The sequence below is a fragment of the Maniola jurtina genome, chromosome 27 (genome assembly GCF_905333055.1).
Source record: "Maniola jurtina chromosome 27, ilManJurt1.1, whole genome shotgun sequence".
NCBI lineage: Eukaryota > Metazoa > Arthropoda > Insecta > Lepidoptera > Nymphalidae > Maniola > Maniola jurtina.
The window spans coordinates 6,676,960-6,690,280 of NC_060055.1; the positions used below are offsets into that span (position 1 = coordinate 6,676,960).

Sequence of the window (13,321 nt, forward strand, 5' to 3'; positions counted from 1 at the left end):
AAATATAATAGGTACTACCAGCTGATGCCTGCGACTTTGTTCCCGTGGATATAGGTTTTCATAAATCCCGTGGGAACTCATTGCTTTTCCGGGGTAAAATGTAGCCTATGTGTTAATCCAGGTTATAATCTATCTTCCTTCAAAATTTCAGCCAAATCTGTCTAGTAATTTTTGTGTGAAAGTGTTACAAATATCCATCCATACATATAAGTACCTACTTACAAACTTTCGCGTTCATAATATTAGTAGGATAGTTAAATATAGTTGAAGACTTGGAGAGTGCCATAGGCTACTTTTCATATCGGAAAATTAAAGAGATTTGATTTTTAAAACCGAAATGCGTTTTTTAAAAACGTCTGCGTATAGACGAAGTCACGGGCATCAGCTAGTCTTTACGAGTTAATCCTGCCTAAAAAATCTCCACCACTCTCAAGATTTCCCTAAAAGTAATTAATCTAAAGTTGTTTTTTTAGATTACGCTCGCTCACCCCCGGGCCCTTAAGTAAGAACAATAAACCGTAATCCGTGTTATAAAACGTGTTATAAAGCCGCCCTGATGCAGCGCGACAGTGTGGCGAGGGCCTAATATCACGCAAATCATTGGATTACCCACCGCACCGCATGCGGTTACCATGGGTTCTGCATATTTGGAGATATTATAAAGGCGAAAGTTTGTATGTTGTGTGTGTGTGTGTATGTTTGTTACTCCTTCACGCTAAAACTACTGGACGGATTGGACTGAAATTTAGAATGGAGATAGATTATACTCTGGATTAGCACATAGGCTACTTTTTATCCCGGAAAATCAAAGAGTTCCCACGGGAATTTTAAAAAACTACATCCACGCGAACGAAGTCGCGGGCATCAGCTGGTTTGGAGATGTATCACCAACATTTGGTTGCCTGGATCAGATCGCTATTTACTCCACTGCGGCAAAGCCAAAAGGATGCATGTATGTTTGTATCCAAATTCTGTAAACCGTAGTGCCTAAACTACCGTTTACCGTAACGTAGGGCCGATTTGATGAATGAGGTGTCAATTGATTTGTTGTAAAGGTCCGGGTGACATATTTATAAAAAATTGACCTAACGGATGTTACATAAAAAAAGTAGAGGTCTCCAATATTTTTTTTGCTATTGTGTCGAGTGGGATGTCAAACGAAAGAGGAGAAAATTTTGTGCTCATAAATGTATTACAGCAGACATTAAGATATACCAAGCGACAGAAAAACAATTTTTTTTTAATATTTCAGCGTTTATTAAGACGATCGCAGTCGGGTTTTAGTTTTCAACTTTATCTTATACAAGCCGATGCCCGCGACTTGGCCCGCGTGGATTTAGGTTTTTCGAAATCCCGTGGGAACTCTTTGATTTTCCGGGATAAAAAGTAGCCTATGTGCTAATCCAGTATATTATCTATCTCAATTCCAAATTTCAGCCAAATCCGTCTAGTAGTTTTTGTAACAAACATATGGAAAGTATATGGTATATGGAAAGTCCGCTTGTCCGTTTATTTTCAAACTCATAAGCATCGTACACTAAGCCTCCCCCGGGCTATAAGGGCTTGAATTACCATAGTTTGATAGATCAGCCCTTCAAGGGCAGGTTATGGATTGATTTTATGGACTCCATCCATTGTGGGATGAGGTCCGATGGGCTCTTCCATTGTATTACGAGATAAGAGTATTTTAAAAATTTTACAAGACTAGCAGATGCCTAGAGTCTTTGCTCGCTTATTCTTCAGGAAAAAAACTTATCCATACTTCCATAGTATTATTATAAATGCGAAAGTGTGTCTGTCTGTCTGTATGCTAGCTTTTCACGGCCCAACAGTCTAACCGATTTTGATGAAAGGTTCAGAGTTGGCTTATATCCCGGGGACGGACATAGGCTACTTTTATCCCGGAAAACCAAAGAGTTTCCGTGGGATTCGTAAATGATCTTCCGTTTAACCGATTTAATAAATGAGGCTTCAATCGATTCGTTATTATAGTCCGGGTGACATAGGCTACATTTTATAAGAAAAAAACCGGCCAAGTGCGTGTCAGACTCGCGCACTGAGGGTTCCGTACTAAGGGATTTTTTCCAACATTTTGCACGGTAAATCAAAATCTATTATACATAACAATAAACAAAAATCTGTTTTAGAACCCTGAAAATCGACCTGACGGATGTTACATCCAAAAAAGTGGGGTCTCCAAAATTTTTTTTTGCTATAATTGTATCGAGTGGCATATCAAATATAAGAAAAAATCTCAGCTCATAAATATACTAGGTACAATGTTAAAATACAGCAAGCGACAGAAGTTTTTTAAAAACCCCGTGGGTACTCTATGATTTTCCGGGATAAAAGGTAGCCTATGTGCAGAGTATAATCTATCTCCATTCTAAATTTCAGGCAAATCCATCCAGTAGTTTTTGTGTGAAGGAGTAACAAACATACACACACACACACACACACACACACATACCCACATACATACAAACTTTCGCCTTTATAATATTAGTGTGATTTTTATGAGAATCGAAGACATTTTGAGTGTGAAGTAGTCCGCTGTACCAAAGAGCTCCTTCAAATGAGGAAAAGCGAATTCCGCTACCACAATGGCGCTTGATTGCTGTTAGTTGTCATTTTGACAGACGCGTGGCGGGAAATTGTAACCAACCCTATACTGCATACACTGTGTTGATCAAAAGGATCACCCTTGTCGCTTTTGGGTGTTTTTGGTAAATTATTAACACTCCTTTTAATGAATGTTTTTCTTTTCTGTTTCCTTGCTCTCCGAGCCGGAGTCCGAATAGCTATTTTATTGTCAAATAAAAAGATAAAACTAATTAAAACTTTTAATGACGTATATAATCAATCAATCAAGAAAACTAATCGGTAGGTAGGTATTTTGCAATTATTGTGAATCTAACGTTATCTTAATACTAAACCTGGCTAAACTATAAAATTATTAAAAATCTAAGTTAAAACTAAATTCACATCAACGCCCAAAAACACTAAGTTCGCTCTTTCTTTGTAAATCTTTCTTGTATTTTATTCTTTGTCATAGTTTTAAGCAATAAAGTTGTTTAAATAAAATAAATAAATAAAATTAAATCAAAAGTATTTTTTATCGTATTATTTCGAATTGATTGCTATCAACGAAGAATTTTTACAACAATAAAGTACAGCTAGGAATATTTCCATAAATAAAAAGCTTATCACTCGATATGAAACTATATTTCACAAAACATAAAATTATCTTTCTCGGATGCGTTTGCCATGTCTCTACAAAATCAACTTTATCATGTTAAAAATAGAGTTCTAAATCCTTTCTGAATATCTATCAATAAAGTCGGTAATAATGTTTTTGGCAGCTATTTACTCGGGGAAGTCCCTTGAGAGGCTCGTGGCGAAAGATAAGTGGGCTGGAAGAGATGTTGAATGGACTGTAGGGGGTGGTTTTTTCCTGTTTTTGTCATAGATATCAACAATATGCGGCCGTATTGTGATGTTATCTGGGAAAATGTCGTGTGGCTTAAATGGTTAATAGATTTTTTTACGCTTTATGACTAACATTTTTTCCATTCTTTTTCAATTCTTTGAACTTATTAAATTATTAAAAAAAAAACCGGCCAAGTGCAAGTCAGACTCGCACACCGAGGATTCCGTACTCGGTTTACATTTTCGACATTTTGCACAATAAATCAAAATCTATTATGCATAAAAATAAATAAAAATCTGTTTTAGAATGTACAGATAAAGCCCTTTCATATAATACCCCAATTGTAAAGTTATCTTACTTTGAACACATTTCAATTTTTTTTTAAATGATTTAACAACAAATTCACGGTTTTCGGATTTATTCCTTTACTTGTGCTTATAAGACCTTCCTATCTGCCAAATTTCATGATTCTAGGTCAATGAGATAGCTTTTAGACCTATAGCTTTTCTTGGCAGACACGACGGACGGACAGACAGACAGACCACGATTTTGGCCACGCGCCAAAAGATCCTTGTCACACTATAGTGGGGAAATTAAAAAAAATCTAACCCTAAAATGCAACGTCAGTTTTAAACATACCCACTGCATCACAAAAAGTTCGCCAGTCAGTGCACACGAAAAAATAATATTAATTCGCAGGAATTTAATATAAGCCCCTAACAGATGGGGTCGGTATTAATTTGCCTCGCCAAGTCAGGTGCAGTAATTCCGAATTAATCTACATTTTAGAGGGCAGCTGCGGGGTTGGAACTTGGGATGGCTTGAATGATTGTTTATTTGGTATGACTGACTTGAATGGAGGGTCGGCATAGGAATTTGTGTATTGTTTGCTTATTTCTTGTTAGCTTGGCAACATTTTTTTAAAAACCAAAACCATTTTAGGGTATTCAAGGTAGGGTAGGTAAATTTTTACTTATGTGTACCTAGATAAGATTATAAGTAGATACTGGTAGTAGATAGTAAGTATAAATTAAATATTTTTCTTCTAATTTCATCCAGCCAAATCTTCGTTTTAATTTTAGGGTTATGTACCTCACTTGTCTGTTTGTCCGTCTGTCCATCTGTCATGTCTATCAAGAAAACCTGTGAACCTTTTGCCAAAAATAGGAGTAATTCTAAACGTCGATTAGCAAGTATCACTTTACCGTTTTTGACAAAAAAATCTTGAATCTCAAGTAAAATTCATTCACCTGGCCTCTCTCGTGGTGAGGTGCAACAAGAGAAAAAGGGTGACTCGCACAAAATAACGTTGTTTCCCGTCATGTGTGGAAACAGCACTATTTTAGGGTTCCGTTCCTCAAAAGGAAAAACGGAACCCTTATAGGATCACTTTGTTGTCTGTCTGTCTGTCAAGAAACCTATAGGGTAGGTACTTCCCGTTGACCTAGAATCATGAAATGTGTTAGTTAAGAAGGTCTTATAGCACAAGTACAGGAATAAATCTGAAAACGCGAATTGCGAATTTGTGGTTTTATCATTTAAAAAAAAAATTAAAATGTGTTTCAATTTTCAAAATAAGACAACTATACCAAGTGGGGTATCATATGAAAGGGCTTTACATGTATATTCTAAAACAGAGGAACTCTCAGTGCGCGAATCTGACTCGCACTTGGCCGGTTTTTAGGTTCCACCCGTCAACGAGTTATCGTTCCAACGAAGCGGGCTCTTAAATAACATATTTCGTCAAGATACAAACAACGAATTCATCCGGTCAACCAGTTTCCCCGGATGCAATACCACGGCCGAGTGCACGCCATCACCACCCGGATATAGGCATATCGTTGACATCCGGGAAAACTTGCAATGCGTTTATGTTTTTCTTTAGATGATAGGTTTTTCACCTTAGTTTATGCTTGACCGAGTAAAGTGGATTTTTTGACGTAAAATGGTGCTGATAGTTTACTAGCCAATGCCCGCGACTTCTTTCTTCCTTCCTTCTTTCCTTCTTTCTTTGATTTTCCGGGATAAAAAGTAGCCTATGTGCTAATCCAGGATATTATCTATCTCCATTCCAAATTTCAGCCAAATCCGTCCAGTAGTTTTTGTGTGAAAGAGTAACAAACATACACACACACACACACACACACACACACACACACACACACACACACACATACAAACTTTCGCTTTTATAATATTAGTGTGATAGTCCATAAGAGGTTGAAATAGCAATCGGGGTAGGTATGAGGCGAGGGCACACCCCGCACTGGGTTAGCGCGGGGGCTGGGCGGGTGTGCGGGGCGTTCCCTCCCCGATTGCCATTTCAACCTGTCGCGTACTTATAGAGTGGTTAAGACGACTATTGAGGGGTCTAGGGTTTGGTTCCGTACCCGAAGAGTCTCAAAGGGTCCCTATTAAAGGTGCCCACGCACTTGAACTGAACTGCAGCTGAACTGCGCGTCGCGGCAGCGCCCCGTACGATATTCTCTCCAGCCGCGACGCGCGGCAGTGACGTACGCGCGTTCAGTTGCAGTTCAGTTCAAGTGCATGGGCACCTTAAGACTCCACTATCCGTCCATCTGTCTGCGAGCTTTATCTCATGGACCGTAATAAATGGCGAGTTAAAAGTTTCACAGAATGTGTATTTCTATTGCCACTATGACAAAAAAATAAAATTTTATTGGTGACCATTTTGAAATTTTTTACAAAATATTCTGAGAAAATTTCAACTGTGTAAGTAAGTACACAATTGAAAGTTACGGTTCACAAGATACAGCCCACTGACAGACAGACGGACGGTCGGACAGCAGAGGCTTAGTATTAGGGTCCCGTTGGCACCATTCGGGTACGAAACACTAAAAATGGGCTAAGGCAGAAAGTTGTATGAGGTTTCTTAATTTTTTTTTCGAAAAAACTACCATTTACGAAAGAATGAACGTCAAAGTTTTAGCAAAGTTGCGTGACTACAGAACCCTTAGTTAGGTATTTCTACTAAGGTAGGTAGGTAGGTTGCTACAGAACCCTAAGTTAGGTATTTCTGACACGCTCTTGACCAGTTATTTTGTACCGTAACGATACAGCACGTAAGCATCAAAATTGTCGCAAAATTAAATCAAATCCACCGCAAACCCAAAGAATAACTCAATCTAAACAACGGAAGATGCAACAATGCAACTAATTCATATTCCCATTCGGCTTGATTTAATATTGTTTACTCTCACCCCTTGTTGGCATCTGCGGCGCGCGATAAACCGTCCCCCGGGGCCTCGGGGCCCAGGGGCCTGGGGTTGGGGCCCGGGGGACACCATTCGACACTTGTGAACAAACATTCAGGAAAGAAGATATAGGCGCGTGCCACTTTTGGTGTTATGTTTTTTAATATCCGTTTTGATATAGCACCAGATAAAAAATCTGCGAGGGTTTGATACAGAGATAGCTTGCAACCCGAAGACGGACATATTATTGTAGGCTACTTTTTGTCCCGCAAAATCAAACGGTTTCCACGGGGTTTTTAAGAAACCTAAAGCAACGTATGTTTAGGGTTACATTACTCAAAAGGAAAAAGGAACCCTTATTCACTTTGTTGTCTGTCTGTTCGTCGTGTCTATCAAGGAAACCTATAGGGTACTTCCCGTTGACCTAGCATCATGAAATTTGACAGGTAGGTCGGTCTTATAGCATAAGTAAAGGAACAAATCCGAAAACCGTGCATTTGTGGTTACATCACAAAAAAAAATGTGTTCATGAACAAATTATGGTATTTCCAATTTTCAAAGTAAGGTAACTATACAAGTGGGGTATCATATGAAAGGGCTTTACCTGTACATTCTAAAACAGATTTTCATTTATTTTTATGCATAATATTTTTTGAGTTATCGTGCAAAATATCGAACAATGTAAATTAAAAATTAATAACACCCCCGACAAGTAAAAGAGCTGATAATTTTCAAACGGCTGAACCGATTTTCTTGGATTATAGTTAAGAGCACTCTCGATCAAGCCACCTTTCAAACAAAAATAACTAAATTAAAATCGGTTCATTAGTTTAGGAGCTACGATGCCACAGACAGATATACAGATACACACGTCAAACTTATAACACCCCTCTTTATGGGTCGGGGGTTAAAAAAACCCGAGTACGCGAGTATGACTCGCATTTGGCCGGTTTTTTATCATTGTGAGAGCGCTGAACGCCGTTTTTCTCCTCCAGGTCACCCCCACTTCTTCAACCAGCTGTCATGTGGGCTGGACATCATCTCGCTGGCGGGCGAGTGGCTGACGGCGGCCGCCAACACCAACATGTTCACGTACGAGATAGCTCCCGTCTTCATCCTCATGGAGAACGTGGTGCTCACCAAGATGCGGGAGATGATCGGCTGGAGAACTGGGGACTCCATCTTGGCCCCAGGTGAGATGACTCCCTTGGTTATTAGTCCTTTTTAGGGTTCCGTACCTCAAACGGAAAAACGGAACCCTCATAGGATCACTTTGTTGTCTGTCTGCAAATTTTTTGATAGATTTACAAAAAGCTTGTAAATTCGAGAGCTAGTTATTTATTATTAGTTATGCATTTTGAAATTTTATTATGTACTAGAGGATGCCCGCGGCTTCGCCCGCGTGGTTTTCAGTTTTTTTTAAATCCCGTAGGAACTCTTGAATTTTCCGGGATAAAAAGTAGCCTATGTCCTTCCCCGGGATGTGTCCCAAGTCTGCACCAAATTTCATTAAAATCGGTTCAGTGGTTGAGCTGTGAAAACGTAGCAGACAGACAGACAGACAGACAGACAGACAGACAGACACACTTTCGCATTTATAATATTAGTAAGGATGTATTTTATTTTTCTGATGTTTCTGTTATTTTATTGTTTGTTGTTTCTGTTATTTTCTTTTTGTTGTTTCTGTTATTTTATTTTTTGTTATTACTGTCATTTTATTTTTGTAAACATTTTCTTTAAAAATAGGGTAAAAATGAGACAGTAAATAAATGAGAGCATATTATTTAATTAAATAAGCTTTAGAAGTTTTTCTATCCATCATCCTGTTTGCGTCCACTGCTGGACATAGGCCTTCCCAAGAGCGTTCCACCACACACGATCCTCCGCCTTCCTCATCCACCCACTTCCCGTTATCCTCTTAAGGTCGTCAGTCCAGCGGGCTGGAGCTCGTCCCAAACTGCACTTGCTCTCCCCTCTACGTGGTCTCCCCTCCAGAACACGTCTGCCCCAGCGGGTTATAGTTTATTCAACCAATTTATGTTTGTTCGAGCAGGGGGCTCGGTGTCCAACCTGTACGCGTTCCTGGCGGCGCGCCACCACAAGTTCCCGCAGTACAAGGAGAAGGGGCTCACCAGCATCCCTGGACAACTCGTCATGTTCACTTCTGACCAGGTAACTCACTATTGCTTTCTTCTGCTTGAGGTATTTTGGACTTTAAAGCTCAAGTATTAAAGGCACCGGGATAACCTAACCCGTAGGTATAACTGGCAATGTGTGGCACAGCTTTCAAAAAAGCTTTTTTCTTTCTTTTGACTGTAAATTGTATGAACACAATATCATAAATTTATTCAATCATAATTACTTGGAAGATGGGCAGGTCACTTGTTTGGGATGCAACGTTTGCAGACACTTTAGCTGCATCCCACATCCAGGCGACCTCCTCTGTGGCGGGTGCAGCGGCCACCAGCGCCGAACGGGTCAAGAGGCGCAAATATGAAAACCTCGATGGGAGCTTCACTTCATATTTGTGCCTTTTGGCGTGGAGACCTTAGGGCCGTTGGGCCTGGGGGTTTGAGCTCTTATTAAGGAAATTTCGAAATGGGTTATTGAGTCAACCGGGGACCCGAGAGATGGCAGTTACCTCGGTCAGCATATTAATCTGGCCAGCCAAGGCCACCCAACGAGGTAACGCAGCCAGCGTTCTGAGAACCCTGCCTCGTTACAGTGGTTTGGATGACATTTTGGTTTAGCAATTTTTATATTTAAGTATTTATAGTATTTCTAAACAATTATTGCATACGTTCATATTAGGTTTTTACTCGAAACAAATTATTTTGATCATTATTACTTGATCAATAAAGAAAAATGTTTGATATAATTGCGATTGTTATAAAGATAGATGCAGGTTTTCCGGAATTGACTTATGATATTGATGGTGATTTTGTGCTCTGTGCAGTGCCACTACTCGGTGAAGTCCTGTGCATCGGTGTGCGGGCTGGGCACGGACTACTGCGTGTGCGTGCCGTCCGACGAGCGCGGGCGCATGCTGCCCAACGAGCTGGAGCGACTTGTGCGATATCACAAGGATAGGGGGAACGTAAGTACCTTCTTCTTGTTCTACCTACTTGTTTTTTAAGGTTCCGTACCTAAAAAGGAAAAACGGAACCTTTATAGGATCACTTTGTTGTCTGTCTGTCTGTCCGCCTGTCTGTCAAGAAATCTATAAGGTACTTCCCGTTGACCTAGAATCATAAAATTTGGCAGGTAGGTAGATCAAAAATCCGTAAACCGTGAATTTGTGGTTGAAATAAAGTTGCCTATTTACTCTTGGCTTAAAGGTTCCCACCTATATGAATAGTGGAGGGGAAAACTGATGCCGGAAAGGTGTTCTATACTAACGGTTTGAACTAGAATCGAGGATTTTTGTACATTTCTACGTGCTCTTCTCGAAAAGGCACATTTGCTACCACATTCGTCCAACGGACCCGAAAAGCAGTTTTTTTGGCAGCGTATCCTTACCCGTTAAAATGCCTGTATATGAGTAACAAACAACGAATGAGTATTTAACAAGTGTAAATTAAAAATTTTCAACACCCCCGACAAATCATTTTCAAATAAATAATTATGTATATCTAGGCAACGTCCATCTTGACAGCTTGACATATTTTGTCAATGGACACTTGAATATTATGAACATAACGGTTATCTAACCTTCTTTTCTACAAGAAAACTAGAAAATAGCTGATAACTTTTAAACGGCTGAACCAATTTTTTTGGATTATAGCTAAGAACACTCTCGATCAAGCCACCTTTCAAACAAAAAAAAGTAAATTAAAATCGGTTCATTCGTTTAGGCGCTACGATGCCACAGACAGATACACAGATACACACGTCAAACTTATGACACCCCTCTTTTTGGGTCGGGGGTTAAAAATACGAGTTCATTTTCAAAAAGTTATTATTTTATTGACTTGAAATATACTTAAGTTACTTATGAATCTCTATTGTTTACCAGGTGCCATTCTTCGTGAACGCCACCTCAGGGACCACAGTACTTGGCGCGTTCGACCCCCTCACGGAGATCGCGGACATCTGCCAGAAATACGACATGTGGATGCATGTCGATGTAAGTACTTTGTAGATAAACTAGAAAACACTCCTAGAAACTGGGGGCAACCCACCGTTTTGGGTCATCATCATCATCAGCCTGTGAAGTCCACTGTTGGACATAGGCCTTCCCTAAAGAGCGCCACCACACCCGGTCCTCAGCCTTCCTCATCCAGCCACATCCCGCCAGCCGCTTTATATCATCAGTCCATCGTGCTGGAGGGCGTCCCACACTACGCTTGCTTTACGCGGTCTCCACTCAAGGACTTTCCGGCTCCAACGGCCATCGCCGTTAAGGGTAAGTTGAATAATTTTTAACAAGAGCTTTTGAATTGTCAAATGAAACTACCACTGGTCCAGTACCAACGACAAAAACTGGCAAGAAACTCGGCGGTTGCTCTTTTAAAATATTCAATTCACTTATTATGCCTTCCTTATGAAATCCCTCACCACGGTAATATTATCTATACAGTATTCTAACTCGGCCGTATCTTTGAAATAGATACCTACAGTTGCGCGGTACGTAAACATGCGGTAGGGCTGCCCGCCTCCAGCAGTTTAATTACACTTGCCTACTTTGTGTTTCCATCTAGTTTTGTGATTGTAAATATACTTTTTTTATATAAACAAATAAAATACTTTGTGAATTGCATAGGAAATGTTCAATAAAAATGCGTGTTGTTTTTTGATTGGTAGATTTAATTAAAAAACCATGTTTATGATTGAATAACAAATCGGTCTTATACATTTGAGACCGAAAAATATTTGCGCCTCGACTGAGACGTAGGAAATTAAACGAACGTTACGAATTATTAAATTTTAAAGTTTAAAAAATCCGCATTCTAGTATAAAGCTTTTAATTAAAAATTGTTTTGGGAAACACTGACAAGATGGACAAAAATGAATATCTTTTAATTGGTTATAGATACCTACAGCTACTTTACAATTTATATATTTGGTTTTAAATGAAGTTCGGAATATTTTCTCCATTTTTTCTATATATTCCACAAAATCATCGCTGGGTACAATCAAAAAATTTGCGAATTAATCTTATTGTAGTCCCGGTACCTTAAATACCGAGATTCTGAGCTGAAATTGTGGCTTCTTTGATCGGGTTTCACATACAACGAAAAAATCGCGCGGTTATTGTTAGAAAAACAAAACACCGCCCGTACGTCACTGCGGCACAGTCGCGACTGTCTGCGTGTCGAGCGCCTGCCGACATCGAGGTGCGTAGGTATAGCTCGCGTTTCGTCCGTTTGTATGAAGTTGGAATACTGATACATAATATTACCGTGCCCTCACGATAGTTTACTAAAAATTGTTAATATTGTTTTTACCTACGACTTTAAACAATTTTGTTTGTCTTCAGGCTGCGTGGGGCGGCGGATTGCTGTTCTCCAAGAAATACCGTCATCCTCGCCTCACAGGAGTCGAGAGGTGAGTTCATTTCTTTAGTCCAAGTTTAGTTTGAAGAATTTGCTAAAACAAGGCACTGATCGAAGTGCTGAACAGGGAGAGGATAGAGATTTTAAATTATACGAGAATTGTCGGCCATTTTTAAGGTTCCGTACCTTAAAAGGAAAAAAGGAACCCTTATAGGATCTGTCCGTCTGTCGTGTCTGTCAAGAAAACCTATAGGGTATTTTTTTGGCAGGTAGGTCGGTCTTATATCACACGTAAAGGGAAAAATCTGAAAACCGTGCATTTGTGGTTACATCACAAAAAATATTAAAATGTTTTCATGAAAAAATAATTAGTAAGTACTTATTTCCAATTTTCAAAGTATTTTTATTACAAAGTATTTTAATTACATCAAGTGGGGTAGGTATCATAATATGAAAGGGATTTACCTGTAAATTCTAAAACAGATTTTTATTTATTTTTATGCATAATAAAATTCAAATTCAAATTTCAAAATATTTTTATTGAATTAAACTTTTACAAGTGCTTTTGAATCGTCAAAAAAATCTACCACTGGTTCGGAATGCCGTTCCTACCGAGAAGAACCAGCAAGAAACTCGGCGGTTGCTCTTTTCAAGTACATATTCAATTTACAAAAATATACCATAGGACTGTATACAAGCAATTGCAGCGCCATGTAATAGTTTTTGATTTATCGTGCAAGATGTCGAAAAATAGCAGAGTACGGGACCCTCGGTGCGCGACTCGAACTCACACTTGGCTGGTTTTTTTATGTCGGTTAGTTAGACAGACTAGACTTTTATAGTAAACGTCTACTTAGATCAAGTTTCTAAGTATTCCCCCAATTTCCAAAACGTAATCCCTCCTTTGGTTTGGAGGAGCCAGGCGGATTAATCCCATCTTCCCTCCATTAGCCGGCATCAATCATTGCTGTTAAACGCCGTCGCGGGGGGCGGCGGCGGGGAAGCAAATGCCGCAGGCGTGTGTAGTGGACCGAGTGACAACCAGCTAGGGTTGCCACATAAAGAAATTGTTTGGCAATAGATTTTTTAATTTTTATCTAAGAGGTTGTTTTTTATTCATATACAAGTTAGCCCTTTATTGTAATCTCACCTGGTAGTAAGTGATGACGCAGTTTAATATG

At 39.4% G+C, this 13,321-nt stretch overlaps 1 protein-coding gene across 1 annotated transcript in view; it reads left to right on the plus strand.

Moving 5' to 3' along the window:
* LOC123879021 (glutamate decarboxylase) overlaps positions 1-13,321 on the plus strand; it is a 60,659-nt gene that overhangs the window by 26,708 nt on the left and 20,630 nt on the right. Inside the window, exons 6-10 of the mRNA XM_045926492.1 lie at positions 7,641-7,838; positions 8,699-8,817; positions 9,602-9,742; positions 10,661-10,771; positions 12,125-12,192. Coding sequence (XP_045782448.1) covers positions 7,641-7,838; positions 8,699-8,817; positions 9,602-9,742; positions 10,661-10,771; positions 12,125-12,192 — 637 coding nt within the window. The remainder of the gene's footprint in view (positions 1-7,640; positions 7,839-8,698; positions 8,818-9,601; positions 9,743-10,660; positions 10,772-12,124; positions 12,193-13,321) is intronic.